Source organism: Oreochromis aureus, linkage group 5 (assembly GCF_013358895.1).
Source record: "Oreochromis aureus strain Israel breed Guangdong linkage group 5, ZZ_aureus, whole genome shotgun sequence".
In the NCBI taxonomy this organism is placed as follows: Eukaryota; Metazoa; Chordata; class Actinopteri; order Cichliformes; family Cichlidae; genus Oreochromis; species Oreochromis aureus.
This window is the reverse complement of record NC_052946.1, coordinates 29,246,725-29,267,473: the sequence shown is the minus strand read 5'-3', so window position 1 is coordinate 29,267,473 and position 20,749 is coordinate 29,246,725. Positions and strand designations below refer to the sequence as shown.

The following is a 20,749-nucleotide window of genomic DNA, read 5'->3' as shown; positions in this document are numbered from 1 at the left end:
AAAACACCAAGGTAACACTGAATCAGCTCCCATTTTGGGTTGAGGAGACGGACGCTCTCTCTGTTTTGAAGATTAGGCTTCAAACTGTCTGATAAAGTTGGATCACTGACTGTTATAGCTTTAGCTGTCGGTTCAGGCTGTTGGAGTCTCTCTCTATTCCTCTTGTCTCCTCTTTGCTCCCATCCCACAGCTGCTACCCATTAGACGCCTGTCCCTCCCTGAGCCTGCTTCTTCTTGAGGTCTCTTCATGTTAAAGAAAAATGGCTTATAATTTGCTAAGAAAAATTCATGCGGAGAGTAATACTGCAATACTGAAGTAATATTGAAAGTATTTATTCAGTACTTAATCATGAAGCCCAGCTCATAGCATCTGTTAAAAGTTTCTAGTAAACTATTAACCAGCTAGCTACAGACTCACAAACCAGAATCACGAATAAAAACACCATTTTCTGTTGACTAATGTCACCTTAGCTGATGTTTATCGCCCAAAAAAGGAGCGATTCCCCTCCATAGATCAATTTGTTTTAGGGTCTTAAAGCTTTTCCTATGATTTCCCTCTTTGCAACAAACATAAACACCTAAAATGTTAATGTAGCCATTGTTAATTAGCCCCTTTTAACAATCAGGGTCTCAAAAAAATCTCTTTGAAACTGGCTCAGTTTTGTAGTTGTAAGCTGCTACTGTCTGTATTGGGGCTCCACATGGAAAAGAGCAGCCAGAGTAACTGCAAACATTGATTGTGAGTCTTCACAAAGATGGAAAACGACACAGGAAGATGGCGCCTAAACTAAAATCAGTGGAGGCACAGCAGCAGGAGTAATCAGGAGGTACAGAACGAGCCAAAGTGCCTCTAATCAGAGCCCCAGGAGTGGCCCTGCTAAAATGACTCCACTAACAGCGTGCTACTCGATCAGTCTGCAGCTCTGAAAAACACACGGGCTGCTGCTTCAGACCTGGCAGCTATCGCTGGAAAGCAGAGTTTCTGTGACAACTCAGTGCCCACTGTCATTCAGTAATGAAGACAGAAAAAAACTTTTAGCACATTTCAAAGAGACCAAAGTGAGTCACCAGTCAACTGTCTCAAGCTGCGGTGCCGGCATGATTAAATCTTTTTCATTTCTATTTTTAAAAGATTTCAGGATCAATAAAAACTAATCTGAATTAATCATTTAATGATGTCTATAGAGCTTTAATAGATCTCTAGACATCAAAGGGAACACCTAACAAATCAAGGCTCAGTTTAAACACATTTTAAAAAGTAATCTGAGAGAAAATATGTTCAGCTCAGTTATGAAAAAATAACGTTGGTTGAAAATTGTGTGCTTTGTGTCACAGAAGGAAAAACTTCTGTGTTTCTCTGATGAGGGAGAGGTGCCCAAATTGAGCATTTTAAACACTAAGTTTAGCAACTCTGACTTTGACCCTGTAACACTAAGTGTTCCTGGCACCTCGGAAGTGTTATTGCTTTAACATTAACCCTTCTATATGTTTTTGTTTAAGATAAACTTGAGCAATAAATTGCTTCAATTGTCAGAAGGTTCAGTGAACACTCCAGTTAAAAAAATAATAATTTTCTGGCATTTTTTTATGGTTTAGGTTTTACAGGATTAAATCAAATACATTTAATTGTCAGATAAAATTGGTTCTCTTTCATAGCATTCGTTTCGTGTCTCACTATGGGAACGCCTCCTGCGTGACCTCATCAGAAGCTCAAATACCATTACGCCAGCCCTTACAGGCTGGCTAAGTGACGCCCATGTCAGGAGGGGCTAGCACCTCCCTATATAATAGGCTGACATAGCGTCAGATGTCATTCAAAAAACCTCTTCTCGCTTCTCACAGAAGCCTGTAGACAACTGTGCTATTGGGTGCTAAGCTAAACTGTCCACAGATTCGAGTGAACAACTCGGTCGCCGGGCGCTTTGTTCCCCGCACTTCAGTTGTCCACTAGCATACAAGCAGTAGCAATACTGTTCTGTAGCTAGTGCTGGTGTCAAGTAGCAATACTTTCACCCTGGGAAGTAGCAATATTTTCCCAAAGCGGTAGCAACACTTTGCTAATAAAGGTACCACTAGCTTCACCATCAGGTAGCAATACCCTTCGAGCGCTAGCGGTTTTACACATTAGGTAGCAATACCTGTAGAAAAGTAGCACTACTTTTCACCCCACGCTAGCTGAGGAATAGCAATATTTTCCACACTCAGTGTCGGCCTCGCTAACGCTAAGCGCAACCCTCTAGCTAACCATGGCTACGACTGACAACGCAGTTGCAAAACTTTGTCCTTGCGGCAAGAAGATTTCTGCCTGGGATACACACCTCGTGTGTGCGGCATGCCTGGGTTTATCTCACGCTCAGGCTGCCTTGACACCCGCACACGACTGTATCCACTGCGCGGCTTTCCCACGCAAGCTACTCCGCCGCAGGCTAGCTCGCCAGGCTAACCTGTCGGGTGGCGACCCTTTGCTGTGTGAGGCTGCTGCGGTGCAAGGAGAAATTGAGATGCCCGATGATTTGGCAAGAACGCCAGGGCCGAGCTGGGCAGAGGTAGACCCTCAGCCCATCGCGACTGCTTTCCCGTCGCTGGAGGCACACGGAGATTGTGAGTTTTTCCCCCATGCTGGAGTCACCCGGGGAGGAGATGCTAACGAGGACGGAGATGAGTCGGCTGACTCGGACCTCCTGCTGTCTGACGAGGAGGAGGAAAATTCCACCTCCTTGGCTAGCATCAGCTGGGCTGCAAAGCACTCGGCTACCGGCGAGGTTGAAAACCGACACCGCCGTCTCCCTGGATCTCAACATGCAGGACATGTGCAAGCCGCGCAGCTGCTAGGCTCAACATCCCGTGGCCCGCCATACAAACAGAGGTTGTAAAATCTCGCTTTGACGGTGAGAAATTGCCGAGGCGAAAAAGACAGGGAAGCATGTGTTGCCTGTTTTCCCGGAGCTACTCGATGAGATAGCAGTGACGTGGAAAGCAAAACCTTACAGCGAGAAACACCCCATCGCTGGGAGCTCTCTGCTGGATTGTGAGGGATGGAGTCTATCGGCCTCCGCCAGATGCCACAAGTGGAGCCGTTGGTAGCGAGCCATCTTCACCGAAGACGTCTCTGTCCTCATCGGCTCCATCTCTCCCTCCAAGACAGACCGCTTCCAGTCTAGCCTTACAGATAAGTGCTACAAGGCAGCGGCTCTGTCGGTAAGAGCCCACAACGCCTCCTCTATGCTAATGGCTTACTGCTGAGCTAGAAGAGGACATGACAGCTAAACCAGATACCACAGTGTGGGAAGAAATCTGCGTTATAACTGACCACGCCCTCCGCCTCCACAAGGTAGCCAGACAGGCTACTGGGAGAGCCATGGGCCTCATGGTTCTTCAGGAGCGAGCACGCTGGCTCGGGCTCACCAACCTGACGACTAAGGAAAAGAGGAACTCCTCGACACCCCTGTCGTCCCTCAAGGTCTCTTCGGTGCGGCTGTTACATCCATGCAGAAGAGATGTGAGGAGAAAAAGAGAGATGATGAGGCTCTGAAACTCTGCCTGCCGAGGAGGGCCCAGCACGCCACTCCAGCGGCACCGCCAGTCATTCGCGCAGAGGCAGCGTCTCACCCGGTCCCGCTTTCAGGATCCCCAAAGTGCCTAAGACGCAGGCAGCCTCCCAGGCTGCTGGGGCTCCTAAGAATCCATGGACTCGGGAACAGTCTCCCCAGGCCAGACCTCAAGCGGCCCCTCCTCCTCCCCCCGCTGCCGCGACCGTGAGGAGGAAGAAGCGGCCGGCCTGACAGCCTCTCCTCTAGGCGAGAGCGAACCCAGTTTCTCCCCTTCATGGGCCGCTCTGCCGCCAACCAGCTCCGTTCCAGAGCAAGTTCAACGGGACATGCTCCACACAGAGTGCATAACTCTGGCCGGCGTTCCTGTCACTGGACCCGCCAGAGGGAAAGAGAGCCAAAGTTCGCAGTGTTGTTTCACAAGCACTTCTCTCATGCATTCTGTATTAAGAAAGCCCCGACACGCGCATCCAGGCAGTTTGCCGAGGGCGCTGTTGAGTGTTGTAAAACACATGAAAAAATCAAACATGCTGAAAAACAGAGCAACGTCTGCCATAACGCAGCCCGTGGAGGCTCGCGTTTCCACGGCTGTGATAGTGCAGATGAGCCCGTCACCTCCCTCGCCTGCGACAGAGGTGACGGGACACCGAAATGGCGTATGTTTCGCGCTACAACCACAAGGGGGCGCCAAAACGCTATCTTCGTGGAGGGCCAGTGAGCCCTCTGTCTCTCCACATAAAGAGCTGGGCTACCTGCACTCAGTCAGCATGGGTGCTGAGGACATTGGAAAAGGGCTACAGGCTGCAATTCAATGTCGCTCCACCACATTTCAAAGAAATCATTTACTCTCGTGCTCTGGGCGAGTCTGCCGGCTTTCTCCTGGAGGAAATTTCCAACTTGAGAGACAAAGGAGCTATAAGAGTTGTCCCTCCCGAGGAAATGCACAGCGGATTTTATTCAAGGTATTTCCTTGTGCCAAAGAAAGGGGGGAGGGGGATGAGAGCCATTCTGGATCTCCGTGCCCTGAACCGGCATTTAAGGACATACAAGTTCAGGATGTTGACGCACGCCTCGCTGCTACGGTTTGTACAAGCGGGCGACTGGTTCACATCAATCGACCTGAGGGATGCTTATTTCCACATCCCCATATATCCCCCACACCGAAAGTATCTAAGATTTGCTTTCCAGGGGATAGCATACGAGTTTGTAGTCCTGCCTTTTGGTCTCTCACTGAGCCCAAGGGTGTTTGTAAAATGCACCGAGGCAGCAGTGGCCCCGCTCAGAAAAAAGGGCATTTGGGTGGCCACATACATCGACGATTGGCTGGTGGCAGCCCCAACCCGCCAGGAAGCGGCTTGTCACACGAATGCTCTCATACACCACCTAGAGAGTTTGGGTTTCCAGATAAACATGGAAAAGAGCACATTGAAGCCAACTCAGTGCATTGCTTTCATAGGGCTCAGCCTAGACTCCCTCCGGTGAGAGCTTTTCTGTCCCCAGAGAGAACAGCGACCATGCTGTCATCCCTAGCACTGTTTCGCAGAGGCAACACAGTGACCTCAAACAGTGCCAGAGGCTGCTAGGTCTGATGGCTTCTTCTCTAGTGGCGATAACACTGGGACGCCTGCACATGAGAGGCTTTCAGCGCTGGGTGGGCTCATGGGGACTAGACCCTCACCGAGACGGCCACCGTCGCATGAGAGTCTCGGCAGACTGTTCACTCGCTCTCCGCGAGTGGAAGAAGCCAGGTTTCTTGTCTCAGGGCGTTGCCATGGGGCGGTTTCAGCCAGGAAGGTGGTCTCCACAGATGCCTCTCTTTTTCGGCTGGGGGCCACCCACTGCAGGCAGAACAGTGAATGGGGAATGGGGCCCTCACATGCGCCCCACCCACATAAACTGTCTGGAACTGCTGGCAGTTCACCTGTCGCTAAAACATTTTCTCCCTTGGCTGAGAGGTCATCATGTTTTAGTGAGGTCGGACAATTCCACTGTTGTGGCCTACATCAACAGACAGGGGGTCTGGGGTCCCACAAGTTACACACACTGGCACACAGACTGATAGTCTGGAGCAGTGTCCACCTGCTGTCACTGAGAGCAACTCACGTGCCGGGAATCTTGAACTTTGGAGCAGATCTTCTCTCCAGGGGCAACCCACTGTACGGAGACTGGAAGCTTCACCCAGAGGTGGTGAAGCAGATCTGGCTGCGATTCGGTCAGGCGACCGTAGACATTTATGCATCCAGGAGAATGCTCAGTGTCCCTGTTTTACTCGCTGCTGCACGATCAGAGAGCTCCACTCGGGGTGGATGCTCTAGCTCACGAGTGGCCAAGAACCCTCCTCTATGCTTTTCCCCCAGTGGCCCTCATTTCTCCAACTCTGGCCAGAGTGAGAGAGAGAGGTCACTATATGATCCTGATAGCCCCGCACTGGCCAGGGAAGCACTGGCTGGCGGAGATTTTTCAGTTGCTGTGCGGCCCACCTTGGCCATTACCACTACGCAGAGACCTCCTGTCTCAGGCATGGGGGGAAATATTCCACCCCCACCCAGAGAGGCTAGCTCTACGGGCTTGGCCCGTGAGTGGTTTAACCTGAACACAGTGGGGCTCCCTCATAGTGTTATCGACACTATTCAGAGTTCTAGAGCATCGTCTACTAGGACGCTATATGAGCACAAGTGGCGTGTGTTTGAAAGCTGGTGCTTAGAATCACAGGCCATCCCTTTTCAGTGCTCTGTGGCTGTGATTTTGTCATTTCTTCAGGCCCTGATTGATGAAGGTAAAGCCTTCTCCACCATCAAGGTGTATTTGGCAGCAATTTCAGCCTGCCATATTGGTTTTGAGGGAAAGACTGTTGGTCAGCATCCCCTAATATGCCGTTTCATGAAGGGTGCACGGCGTAAATTGCCTACATCTAGGCCACTGGCTCCATCATGGGACCTTCCCACAGTATTAGCTGCGCTCTCCTGTGGCCCATTTGAACCCCTGGAACAGGTTGAGTTAAAATTTCTGTCCTTGAAGACAGCTCTATTAATTGCTTTAGCTTCAGCTAAGCGTGTAGGAGAGATCCACGCTCTCTCAGTGCATCAGTCATGCATTCAGTTCTCCTTGGATAATACGAGGGTCAGTATGCGGCTCAACCCTGCCTTTATCCCAAAGGTTGTTGGCACATGTTCCCCTATAGAACTGCCGGCCTTTTACCCACCGCCTTTCTCCTCAGAGGAGCAACAGCGGCTGCATACCTTGTGTCCAGTCCGTGCTCTGCGCATTTATATGGACAGAACCCAGAGTGTCAGACAAAGTGACCAGCTGTTCGTGTCCTGGGCTAAACCACACATGGGAAAGCCTGTGTCTAAACAGCGCCTCCCATTGGATAGTAGGAGCAATTGCCCTGGCCTATACTAGCAGGGGCCTTCAGCCTCCTGCTGGCTTGCGTCTTGCATTCCACTAGAGGTCTGGCAACCTCATGGGCTCTTTTTAGGGAGTTTTTTCTATTCAGGAGGTGTGTGCGGCTGCATGCTGGGCCTCACCTCACACATTTGCTAGGTTTTACAGGTTGGATGTAACAGCACCTAACCTGGCGCATTCAGTCCTCAGTGCAGGTTCTTCCCAGGTGGGAGCCTCTCCCCTGTGAAGTGCTGTTGGGGACAGTTGTCTTCTTAACAGGCATGTCTGGCAATCCGGGAGTCAGTATTTCTCCCATAGTGAGACACGAAACGAATGCTATGAAAGAGAACTTAAGGTTATGTATATAACCCGGTTCTCTGAGTAGCATGAGTGAGTGTCTCACCAGACCGCCTCCTCCTTGCTATGGAAGCGAGGAAGAGGTGGGCTTGTTTTGAATGACATCTGACGCTATGTCAGCCTATTATATAGGGAGGTGCTAGCCCCTCCTGACATGGGCGTCACTTAGCCAGCCTGTAAGGGCTGGCGTAATGGTATTTGAGCTTCTGATGAGGTCACGCAGGAGGCGTTCCCATAGTGAGACACTCACTCATGCTACTCAGAGAACCGGGGTTATATACATAACCTTAAGGTCCTTATTTATTTCTTTATTTTTTACCTTTTGTTTTTGCTCTCCCATCTTTTGACTTTAAACCAGCCACTCCCAATACAGTTTATACAGTACAGGAAAGAGCTTAGATGGAGCCAGGGAGGAGACTCTCCCAGCTCTAACTGCTCCTCAACGCTCTGGGGGTTGATCCTGCTGCCTCTGAAGGCGTGCTTGACAGTCACACTTGTAATCAGCAGCTAAATCTGTGCACTTGGTAACTAAACTAAACTTGGTCCCAAGGATCTGTTAAATTTAAAAGGCTAGAGTCACTTGTAAGACCCTTTGAGTGATGTTAATAATATGTAATCATAATTTCACCTTTACTGTTTCACCAAGGTTACAAAGTTAATGTCCAAAATGTAGATGTTTTTAATGCAGGATATTTCATTAAAGCAATTTAGTAGAAGCAAAGCCAAATCAAATGATAATAATCACACATTGGATCATAGACATAGACTGTCTTTTGTACCTAGTGCTATTATCACAGTTAATAACACTAAACCATAAGTGTTGTTGCCATTGCACGTTGCACTTTTTTGATGAAAAATCTAGGTTGTTTTATCAGGCTTATATTATGTTATTTTGGTGAGTGTATGTGGTGTGTTGGTTGTCTGTTTGTTTGTTTGTACGGACATACTACAAATCAATTTCCCGTTAGGGACAATAAAGTTACCATTGACCATTGACCACTTTAATTATATTTATCTAATTAGCCTACTCTGAGCTAATGCTGATTTCTAATTCTGATTCTGAGAGGTCAGAGGGAATGGGCACGCCTTGGCCATAGCACACTTATCTCTGTTCCATGTTGATATAATCCAATAGGAAAGCAGCATCCCTTGGAAATTCCATCCCCCAGGAAAACAGTGTAAACCTAAATGTTCTCAAAGTTATAATCCACAGGAAAACAGTGGAAATCCAAATCATCTTGAATTTATAATCTGAAACATCAAAAATGAGCAGAGAAAAAGCCTAAAAATATAAACCCAATTTGTGAGTCCACAGTTGATCCCTCTGCTGTCTCTGCCGAAATTCCCAACTGTGAAATCGTAGATCTGATCTTCTGTTCTGCTAATCTCGCAGGAGACAAAGAGAAGAACAACCCCAAATGTTCCTCTGAGCCCTCTTTTATACTCCCCTCTCTCCTCCCTCACTTTAATGACCATATCATACAACTATGACATTTATATCACCGTATTTTAACTCACCCCATGTTGCTTCTCTCTCTCTCTCTGACCTTACACATACATGATTCAAAGCAACATTAAAACCACATTTTCTTATCTTCTGTGTTGTGCTTTAACATGATCTATCATTAACTCCATAAAACATGAATATATTTTCCTTCATGTCTCATTCAGTTTATGCTATCTTACTTAAACAGGATTTATCATCAGCTCAACCTCACGACTATCCATTTCATCATTTCATTATTTCTTTTATTAAATCATACATGTTAAAGTCAGACATTCTCTGAATATTTGCTTAGTCATTCTGACAAAGCACTAAAGGCTGTTTCTCCTTCAGACAAGATCTGGGCTATGCAATGTTTACATTTTTCATTGGCACAAAAAAATCACAGCACAGAAGTGCACACACACATCACAGTAAGAGGTTATCACTCAGGTATTAGAAACATTTAATTCCAATGATCATATTCTCATTTAAATATTTTTGATTATAATTTAAGGAAATCTTTATCATTTTTAAACATAAAATGCTGGATTATGAGTTAACCTCTCTCAGATGTAATGAGCGATAAGCCGGGGGGACTTTAGTCTCTTTCAGTCTCGCCTCTCTCGACAGGTTGTGTTGTTGTACCTGACTGAACTATTAAAATTAACTACTGTTCTGTTCTGAGATGTCTCTTTGTCTACGGACAGAGAGGAAATGACTTCATGCTGAAACCCACCTGGATAAAATCCAGGCACCTTTCAAAATAAAAATAAAGAGACATTAAATTCTGGTTCATTGACCTTACTCATAAATTCCTTCACTTAAACTTACCGTTTTGAATATTTTCCTAACGAGTGAAATAAAAAACATTTAGTAGTTTTCTAAAGGACTGTGAGACTTTAAGAAAACAGAGGTGTCACCTACTGAAGATAACGAGCTCTGGAAGAAGTCCATTTAATGAGAAGAGAAGGCAGCTGCTTCCAGCTGATCAACACAGAGGCTCAGTGTCAACTGATCCACCTCAAAAAAAGATGTAGGAGGATTCAGTTCAGGAATGTGGAGCTCCACAAAGCTACAGATCTCCTCCAGTCTTGTAATTACAGAGAAACTGTAAAAACTAAAAGCTTAGCACATATTTATAAAGTTATATATATACATATATATATATATATATATATATATATATATATATATATATATATATATATATATATATATATATATATATATATACATATATATATATATATATTCTATTTTATTTAAAAGCTGGTTTCTGCTCACAACACAAAACCTGACCACTGCCTTTTCTACTCTTCTGGCTTCCTGTCAGTTTCAAGTCTTGTCATCTCTTCTATCCCATGCGCCCTTTAACCTTTTCATCAGCAAGGAATTCGTCTTTTTCTGTTTACAACACAAGTGGGAATGTGGCGTCTGCTGGCAGAAAATTTATAACACAAAGGATCAAGGGTCTCCAGGGGGTGATGAATGTAACTTTCATGGCCATTTCCATAGAAATGTTGTAGTAGATTAGTTTTCAGGTTTCAATAATACCAAGATTCTGGTCAATTTAACTTTATTTATATAGCAGCAGTTCACAACAACAGCTTTATACTGTAAGGTAAAGATCCAGTGATATTAGAGAAAAAAAATACAATAATCACACAAACCCTTTGAAAGCAGTACTTGGCAATAGTGGGAACGAACTTTTAACAGGAAGATGCCTCCAGCAAAACCAAGTTCAGGAGGGAGCAGCCAATTAAGGGTCACATGATCCAGTCCTAACTATAATCTTCATCAGAAAGGAAAGCTTTAAGCCTAATCTTAAAGCAGGCAACCGTAATAGCTGAAAACTCTGCCTCCTATTCTGCTGTAAGGAACCACAACTAAGCCTTTTGATTCATTTTGATTAAAAAAACAAACTTTTCAGTTGAAAATATAAAACATTGGGTAAATGGAGTTAGCACCAGAGATTTCTGAATGATTCACCCCAGGAAAACCTACTATTACTCAGAGTTCACTACACTATTTGTAAACTAGTTAACTCTGAGCATGTCACTTTTATGACGTATAATTTATGCAATTATCTGCTTATACTTTTTAAGAATTCATAGAATATGACTGGTTTTATTTTACCAATTTTTTGTTTTATATATTAAAAAACAAACATATATGAGGAAAGAGAAACGGTAGTGAGGTATGCAGTAGGGTGAAATGGGGTCAAGGTGGTGGTGGGATTAGATTGGGGATCAGCTCTGATAGCCGTAATGGACAATATGACAGATGAAGTCAGGCAGGAGTCTGCTGGGACTATAATGTTTGCAGACGACACTGTGATCTGTAGTCAGAGCAGGGAGCAGGTAGAGAGCCTGGAGAGGTGGAGGGAGAGGAATCAGTCAGTAAAAGGAAGACAGAATACATGTGTGTGAATTAGTGGGAGACAGGGGTAGCAGTGAAGCTGCAAGGAGTTGAAGGTAGATCAGTTTAAACACAGGGTTGACCTTCTAAAGCAGTGTATACGAGAGGCATTGTGGAGACGAGTGTCGGGAGTGATTTGTGACAGAATGGGGAGGCCTGCAGGATGGTAGTGAGATCTGCTGTGATGTATGGTCTGGAGACAAACATACATCACAGCACTGACAAAACGACAAGAGGTCCAGCTGGACCTCCTGTCTGGAGGCAGAGCTGAAGATGCTAAGGTGCTAAGATTTTTATTCAGAGTGACGAGAATGGACAAGATTAGAAACAAGCAGAGGGACAGCTTAGGCCGAGCTGTTTAGAGACAAAGTTAGACAAAGGTTGAGATAGTTTGGACATTTGCAGAGGAGTGATAGTGGATATACTGGACAAATGATGTTGGAGATGGAGTTGCCAGGCAGGAGGAAAAGAGAAGAACTTAAAGAAGATTCATGGATGTAGTGAAGGAGGATGTGGTTGGTGGTGAGGATGCTAGAGATAGGGTGAGATGGAGGCAGATGATCTGCCAAAAGAAGAAGGACAAATTGAAAAAAGTCACTGTCCTTTCTCTTTGCAGATGTTGTTGGAGTACAGCGGCTCGTCCTCGGAGGGCAGACAACTTGTCAAGTTTCTTTCTCACAGGGAGGCTGAAGTCACGCTGTTTGTCCCTCATAACACCGGCTTTGCTCCAAATCAGGTGAAATAAATAACCCAGTGCTTCAGTAAATGCTTATTATTTCTTAGATTAATTAGGGCTGTCAAATATAAGCGAGTTAGAAATTTTTTATGCTAAACCTTTACAGTTAATATATCTAACTGTAATAAGTAAGTAATAATCTGGTGAAGTAACATAAATAAAAAAGCTTTCCACAACAAATAAAAATCCAGACAGGGAAACTAGTACGAAAATTAATAAAAACCTAAGCGTCCCACAGCTTGAGCCCTGTGGACCTCCATCACACAGTGACTACAAACTAGTAAAACACACTAGTGATTTATATTATTCTGTTTTAAGGTAGATTAGGTTTACATATTTAGCCTACATTCCTGAATGATATTTAGAAAATGCAATTTTCTCTTTAATTTGTGAAACATTGAGAGTAGTATTTGAAAGCATTTGTTTTATTCACCATGTTTAAAGTTAAAACCATAAGGAAATTAAAAGCATTTGTTGCCATATTCATATTAGTATAAATAATTGAGAGAATCAACTTTTATTTTTTTCTTATTAAATGTATTAAACGGCAGTGAGTTGTGACACAGCTGTCAGTGAACTCAGTTTCTGTTTTGTTTGTGTATAGTCTTTGTCTGGAAGAGACCTGGAGTATCACATCTCAGCCAATCACAGCAGACGGCCATTTATGGAGCTGAAGCATCAGACGGTCATCACATCGAGGCTCGGGTTCAACCTCACTGTTACTCAAGGCAACAATGAGGTCAGAAGACACACACACAGAGTTCCTCCAGTTTTAGTTGACATAATATCATTTTGCTGACAAAAATTATTGCTAAACTAAATTAACACTGGCTTAAAATCAACATGTTGAAAATCCAATACAAAATATGAAAAAATAGCATTACTACTGTTGGAAAGTAATCAGATACAGTTACTGAGAGAAAGAGCTGATGAGAGTACCTGTAAGTTACGTTACTTAAGCAGCGCTCAGATTAAGTAATGTAGGTCCTTATATGATCAATTATGTACTTTTTCAGTCAACTTACTGTTACATATCCCTGTTCCTTTTGTTTTGGCACAAGAAAAAAAATCACACACAAGAAAGTCACAAACACAGTTGGAGTGTTTTTGTCTCCTTCTGACAGCTTGAAACCAAACTGCATTTGTGGATCGTATCCAGTTCTGCGGTTTATGTTCACTCAGGTCAGCCAGCAAGATGGAGGCTGGCTGTGGAAGCGGAAGTGTTCATGTTATTTTGTGTCGGGAATGATAATAAATGTCTTTCAAAGCTTTGCTTTGCATTTTGAAGTGCAGCCAAGTAAGCACAGCTCCACAAACTCTGGTGGTGTGCCAGACGTGTTGTGGTAGAGAATGATGCTGATTTTATAGCTCCGTAACCACAGCTGCTTTTGGCTAAACCTCTCACTGTGCTTGTTCATTCTTACTCTCACTGGAATGAACAAGCTTGCTGCTGCTGCTTATGTGATGGACGGGATGCTACAAAGTTCACTATGCAGTGAGATAAAGTCAACACACTGAGGGAACATGGAGTGTTTTATTTTTGGTGGCACAAAGGTACTTAAACAACTTACCTTTTTCACAAACTAACATTACAAATTATTCTTAATTGCAAAATGTGTTGAATTACTTTAACTCATTGCATAATGAGTTCATCTCCTCCAGTACCTAACCAGCTTGTTAATTTCTCTCTGGGTGGAAGCTTAACTAGAAGCTAGCCCGCTACTGTGTGTATTCAGCATACTGGTGGTTCATCACAGTCTGGAGTAGAGATTATTAGCATATTAGACACTTCTATAAAGGCCAGCTTCTCCACCATCACTTTAGCTGTCACTGCCCTGCTCGTCGAAGGCGGACTGGAGACATTCTACAATGCAGGCCTCGTAGTTGGCGTGTTAGTTTGTTTAGGCAGTTTGCTCTACATAATTTCCTTAGGGATTAATAAAGTATTCTATATAATATATAAATACCCCCCACACCACCTCCACCACCACGGATGGATGTTTTTTTTGTATGCATCATCTCAGAAGCATTGATATTCTTATAGCTATACAGATGAACTTAAAATGTACTGCCATGTTTATTGTGGTTGATTTTTGATCCCTCAGAGCTCTAAACTAGTGAATGAGCGGTTGCTGCTGGAGTGGGACATTCCTGCTGTTAACGGGATCATCCACATCATCGAGGCCCCGCTGACAGCACCTCCCCCACCGGTGAGTGAGGATGATTTAATGCAGAACAGCTGACGCCCGCAGCATCAGCTGCTCAGCACGCCTGCACACTTGTGAACGGGCATGTGTCACATGTTCACGTGGTTTACAGCGTCATGTAGCAGCATGACTTCAGCTTTCCACACAATGCCAAAAAATCTGCTTCGTTAACTATCGTATGGTGAAAATGTCAAGCTAACCTTACTCTATTTGTCATCTTTAAGGTTGCTAGAACAAATTATGCTGTTGATTTAACTTGTCTTCTCAAACTAAACCCACACAGGGAACTGTATACAGCGAGAGCTGTGTATGATGGAAAGTAAAGGGTAAGCAAGGATTAATAAGTCATCAGCTTTTGTTTAATTAAACTAAACAAAAATATACACATAAACGTATTTCCTTCACAACATTAAAACTGAATTAACCACTAGATGAAAATCAGGTGCCAAATTAAAAACTTTAATCACAAAGCTTTTTTAAGGAGGCAATTAAAAAATTCCTCTGGTTGTCAGGACAAAAAGTCTCTGGCACTTTGGATGTTTCCTTCGGCTTTTGAAAAGACTTCAAAGGATTCACACCTTGGCTGATGTAACCTTTTATGACTTAATTACAGAGTGTGTGAATGACTTTCAAGTTAGGCTACGTCCACACTAGCCCGGCTAGATTTGAAAACGGCGTTTTCGTCTGAAAACGCTCCGTGTCCACACTAGCGTTTTCAGTCGTTTTCACAGAGTTGTGCGTCCACATTGAAACGGCCGAAAACGCTTACGTTCCAGTCCTGCGCAGGCGCAAAAGCGAGTGAGAATTAAAGAATTTGAAGAAAAACTACCTGGAGCATGTACAGACTGATATTACAGGGAGTGCAGAATTATTAGGCAAATGAGTATTTTGTCCACATCATCCTCTTCATGCATGTTGTCTTACTCCAAGCTGTATAGGCTCGAAAGCCTACTACCAATTAAGCATATTAGGTGATGTGCATCTCTGTAATGAGAAGGGGTGTGGTCTAATGACATCAACACCCTATATCAGGTGTGCATAATTATTAGGCAACTTCCTTTCCTTTGGCAAAATGGGTCAAAAGAAGGACTTGACAGGCTCAGAAAAGTCAAAAATAGTGAGATATCTTGCAGAGGGATGCAGCAGTCTTAAAATTGCAAAGCTTCTGAAGCGTGATCATCGAACAATCAAGCGTTTCATTCAAAATAGTCAACAGGGTCGCAAGAAGCGTGTGGAAAAACCAAGGCGCAAAATAACTGCCCATGAACTGAGAAAAGTCAAGCGTGCAGCTGCCAAGATGCCACTTGCCACCAGTTTGGCCATATTTCAGAGCTGCAACATCACTGGAGTGCCCAAAAGCACAAGGTGTGCAATACTCAGAGACATGGCCAAGGTAAGAAAGGCTGAAAGACGACCACCACTGAACAAGACACACAAGCTGAAACGTCAAGACTGGGCCAAGAAATATCTCAAGACTGATTTTTCTAAGGTTTTATGGACTGATGAAATGAGAGTGAGTCTTGATGGGCCAGATGGATGGGCCCGTGGCTGGATTGGTAAAGGGCAGAGAGCTCCAGTCCGACTCAGACGCCAGCAAGGTGGAGGTGGAGTACTGGTTTGGGCTGGTATCATCAAAGATGAGCTTGTGGGGCCTTTTCGGGTTGAGGATGGAGTCAAGCTCAACTCCCAGTCCTACTGCCAGTTTCTGGAAGACACCTTCTTCAAGCAGTGGTACAGGAAGAAGTCTGCATCCTTCAAGAAAAACATGATTTTCATGCAGGACAATGCTCCATCACACGCATCCAAGTACTCCACAGTGTGGCTGGCGAGAAAGGGTATAAAAAGAAGAAAAACTAATGACATGGCCTCCTTGTTCACCTGATCTGAACCCCATTGAGAACCTGTGGTCCATCATCAAATGTGAGATTAACAAGGAGGGAAAACAGTACACCTCTCTGAACAGTGTCTGGGAGGCTGTGGTTGCTGCTGCACGCAATGTTGATGGTGAACAGATCAAAACACTGACAGAATCCATGGATGGCAGGCTTTTGAGTGTCCTTGCAAAGAAAGGTGGCTATATTGGTCGCTGATTTGTTTTTGTTTTGTTTTGAATGTCAGAAATGTATATTTGTGAATGTGGAGATGTTATATTGGTTTCACTGGTAAAAATAAATAATTGAAATGGGTATATATTTGTTTTTTGTTAAGTTGCCTAATAATTATGCACAGTAATAGTCACCTGCACACACAGATATCCCCCTAAAATAGCTAAAACTAAAAACAAACCAAAAACTACTTCCAAAAACATTCAGCTTTGATATTAATGAGTTTTTTGGGTTCATTGAGAACATGGTTGTTGTTCAATAATACAATTATTCCTCAAAAATACAACTTGCCTAATAATTCTGCACTCCCTGTAATCTTTAATAGGGCTGTCAAAATTGAGAGCAAACAAAACAACTGCTGTATAATGCACTCAGCTATCTTTGTTTAATTGGTCACAATGACTGCATCACATGACTAAAATGCGTCATCGTTTTCGAAAAGGCTCCGGGTTCGTTTTCATATAGTTTCATAGAATTTATCTTTTGTTTTTTCTCAAAGCTTTGGGGAGCCATAGCTCAGGGGCTTGTGAGCAGCATGCCAAGGGTTGCTGACCTCTGTGCTAGGGGTTAAATACCTGAGACAGTTTTCCTTTCAGAAAATTAAGCACGACTGTTTCAAGTTGGGGTGCTGTGCAGTGTGAGTTGGTGGTAGCATCGTTAAAATCTTAGCTTAAACATGCTAAGATTGTTTAGCAGGGCTCTAGACTAACTTTTTGCCATGGGCGCACCGGTACGCCTAACTTTAAAAATTTAGGCGTACCGGCACAAAAGTTAGGCGCACTCAAATTTTTCAACCGCATCGCTTAACACCGCAGTTTTACATGTGCACTTTCTTTGGGGGGAAGTCCATACAGACAATATTCATTTCTAAATTATTAACTAACAAACTTGTGCTTAAATTGCTTTGTCAATATTGTAGAAAATGTTAAACTTAATCATCATCTTGGCTCCTCTGACGACCTGTTTGCTGTTGCCTGCTGCTGAAAGGCAGTGGGGAGAGGGGACACTTGGGCAGTGCATTTATTGCAGCATATAATGTGTTTTCTGGATACACTGCTGTTTTTTCAGCATTCAAAGATTGATGGCACCGTGTCAGAGCTGGCTATGAATTTCAGACGGATCAGTCCTTAACTTAACACAAAAGTTATCAATAGTTCTTTTCATCTTTTCTTATTACCCACAGCTACATCCACTTCTGTCGGGCCTAGGCTGCTCAATAGGGCTGGGTATCATCACTGATTTCTATAATCCATTCGATTCCGGTTCTCAAAGTCCTGATTCGATTCAATTTAGCCTCAGACAGTCAGAAATATTATAATTCTGATCATTTATCAGTACTGATACATGTGAGACTTCATCAGAGGTGTGAACATCACAGCAGATGCCTTTGTGTCAAAGTAACTGAGAATAAAACACAGAAAAACATGAAGGAGATTTTCCTGGTCTGGCGTTTTATAGCAGATAACCTTAAAATATTCTGCAATATTCTGCAATTTTGCATAATTTTAAGAAGTTTAAATTTCTTCAGTATTGAACAGCAGAAATTAGGCTTTCTTGTCCGAGGTCATTTAAGTGAAAAAAGAAAAAGAAAAGAAAAAGACAGCGGCCGACAGCGCTGTAAACAACGGTAGACTGGTGGGTAATAAGCGAATGAATAATGCAGAAAACAGAGATTTGAGACGGGAAACTGTTCTTGAAGTACAGAGAGAGAGGGAGCTGTGCATGAAATGGGATTTTTATCGTGGTGGAAGCAAAACAGCAAAAGTAAGAGGGAATTCATGACGACATTGATCAAATGTGAAGCGTAGTTTGCTGCTTCTTTTGCTGCTGGCTCAGCGAATTTTGGTTGGAGAGACAAAACCTGCAGCTCAGAATCAGCGCAAAAAAGAGGAAACACAGCGCGGACCAGACGCATCAGAATCGCTAAGCTCCGACATGTCCGTGTTTGGGCCATGGGGTGAGAAAGCCGAGAAAGACAAAGCTGATTCTGATGCGTCGGGTCCGCTCTGTGTTTACGTCTTTGTGTGGAATCCGTTAATGAATTGATATCGCTTTATTCAAGCTACTCACCTCTCTCTTCCACCTGCACTTTCAACTGGACCACGGCCAATCAGAGAGGTCCCGCCCCTGACTATCTCTGATTGATTTAGTCCACGATAGGGGCATAATGTGTGTCTGTTGTTGACCACACGGACAGTTGCAGAGATTTTTGTTTTGTTTTGTTACGCGAAAATATTTGGTCGCACTGGTGTGACCAAATATTTTTTTTTAGTCGCACCACTGAAAAATTTGGTCGCATTTGCGACCAAATTGGTCGCACTCTAGAGCCCTGTTTAGGTCTTAGAACTGAAAATATCATTTGAGTGTGAAAGCTTTTGGACGAGGTTAAATTACACTCTGTCCCTCGCGTGTGTGTGTGTGGTATGTGTGGAATGAAGTTCGGGTCCTTTCCCAGAGGTATCTTGGCTTTTCCTGGGACTGCGCTCTTCTGGAAGGAGACCTCTGATGCTGGGCTGGAGCCACTCTTCTATTTTGGGGATTACAGCCCCAAACTACTAATACTCCTATTACCACTTGGGACCACTTTACCTTCCACATCTGCTCCAGTTGTTCCTTCAGCCCCTGCTTTATTTTCTTGTGCTCCTTCCCTTAAGTCAGCGGTCCCCAACCCCCGGGCCTCGGACCGGTACTGGTCCGTGAGTCGTTTGGTACCGGGCCGCGAGAGTTGAGGCTCAAGTGTAAAATGTATGGTTTTCAGGGTTTTTATCGGTTTTTAGCATTATTTTATTATCGTTTTTATCGTTAACTCGGTTTTCCTGGGTCTTTTCACGTGTGTTATGAATAAATCTTCTTTTTTTCGGTACCGGCACTAGTTTTATTTTGTTGTATTTATCCGTGTCACCTTATTGCCGGTCCGTGAAAATATTGTCGGGCATAAACCGGTCCGTGGCGCAAAAAAGGTTGGGGACCGCTGCCTTAAGTTGCTGTCCACTCCGGTCTTCTGCTCCTCATTAACCATCACTATGTCTGGTTGGCCAGCAGCTGCTTGTCTGCCTAGAACTTGAATTCCCACAGGACCTTATCCCTGTTATTGTCAACCATCTTTAGTGGTGGTGCGGAAGTTTCTGTACACTCTACCAGCCAATTCGTTGTGCCTCTCAGTGTGCATGGTCCCACCTTCCATTTTACATCCTACTACTCAGTGCTTGACTGTCTCCAGGACACCTTTGCGTAACTTGCAACATGAGTCCTATTGGCTGTCGCCCAGTTTAGTTCTTGTGTAATTTTGCATTCTTCAGACTTTCTTCCCTGTTTCTCTTCGTCTTGCCACTTTTCCACTGAGAACATTTCTGATGACGCTTCACTGAACAGTAATGGATCAGCTGAAGGGGCAGATGCATCTCTCATGTCCTGTGTCAGGCCTGAATGTTTTTTAAGGGAATGACTTTCAGATACACAGAGACTGTTACCAGTAGTGCACACCAGTGCACACCACTGAGATAAGTTTTCAGTTTTCAGCTCTTTGGGAATCACCTTGTTGATGCAAAAAAATCTTATTTTCATCAAACTGTTTTATTGTTGGCTTTTTTAAAAATTCCTTTTAAGAAGTTAGAATAAATGGTGTGTTTTTATGAAAGGTACACAAGACTACTGTACTATACTATAGTATGTAGTACTATGCTAATATACTACTATACAACACAGTCACTTGACTCTAACATCACCACCACTATGGCCTTGTGTTCGACATGAGGACATCCTTGAAACCGTGGGCTCTTCTGTCACACCAACTCTCTGGATGTCCAGCTTCACTACATTCATGAACCTCGTCTGAGGGCTTCCTCTTCCTCCATCTTCAACATCCTTTGTTTAGTATATCCACTGTCACTGTCCTGCACATGTCTAAATTGTCTCGACACTCATATCTAATCTTATTCATCCTAGTCACTCCCAATGAAAATCTTACCATCTTCAGCTCCTCCACCTCAAGCTCGGCCTCCTGTCTTTTTCACTACCATGTTGTAAACCTTCCCTTTTACTCTTGTAGCCTGAGGTGGCCATATTAAGGATATCCTACTGTTTAATGTGAGCATTGGTCATGATAACAGTATATATATGAAAATACAGGGAAGCTCAATAGGCCCAGTTTAACAGCAGAAGTGCTAAATCCTCCTGCTCCCAGAGTGTAAAGCAACATTTTGCTGCACAGAAGAAACAGTTTTTCTCTCTATCGCTTGTTAACAGTGAGATGAGGTGCTTGCTGTATCGAGAAGAGCTGCAGTTCTAACCATAGCCACCAGGAGGCACCTCCACAACCTCCCGCTCTGTTGTGCAGCGCCTCCTGATAGGCTGCTGTGTGTTGTTGCTGGGGGGGTAGTGGCAGAGAGCAGATGGCTGTGTTTAGTTTCTTGGAACAGGTTCCAGGAAATGAAGATTCAATCTGCTGCATTTTCTTTCAGATAACATCAGAACTCTGATCAATATTCATGATGTGGGACTCAAATTAT

At 44.0% G+C, this 20,749-nt stretch overlaps 1 protein-coding gene across 1 annotated transcript in view; it reads left to right on the top strand.

The window, feature by feature from the left end:
• stab1 (stabilin 1) overlaps window positions 1–20,749 on the top strand; it is a 166,746-nt gene that overhangs the window by 122,649 nt on the left and 23,348 nt on the right. Inside the window, exons 65-67 of the mRNA XM_039612026.1 lie at window positions 11,810–11,929; window positions 12,534–12,668; window positions 14,035–14,139. Coding sequence (XP_039467960.1) covers window positions 11,810–11,929; window positions 12,534–12,668; window positions 14,035–14,139 — 360 coding nt within the window. The remainder of the gene's footprint in view (window positions 1–11,809; window positions 11,930–12,533; window positions 12,669–14,034; window positions 14,140–20,749) is intronic.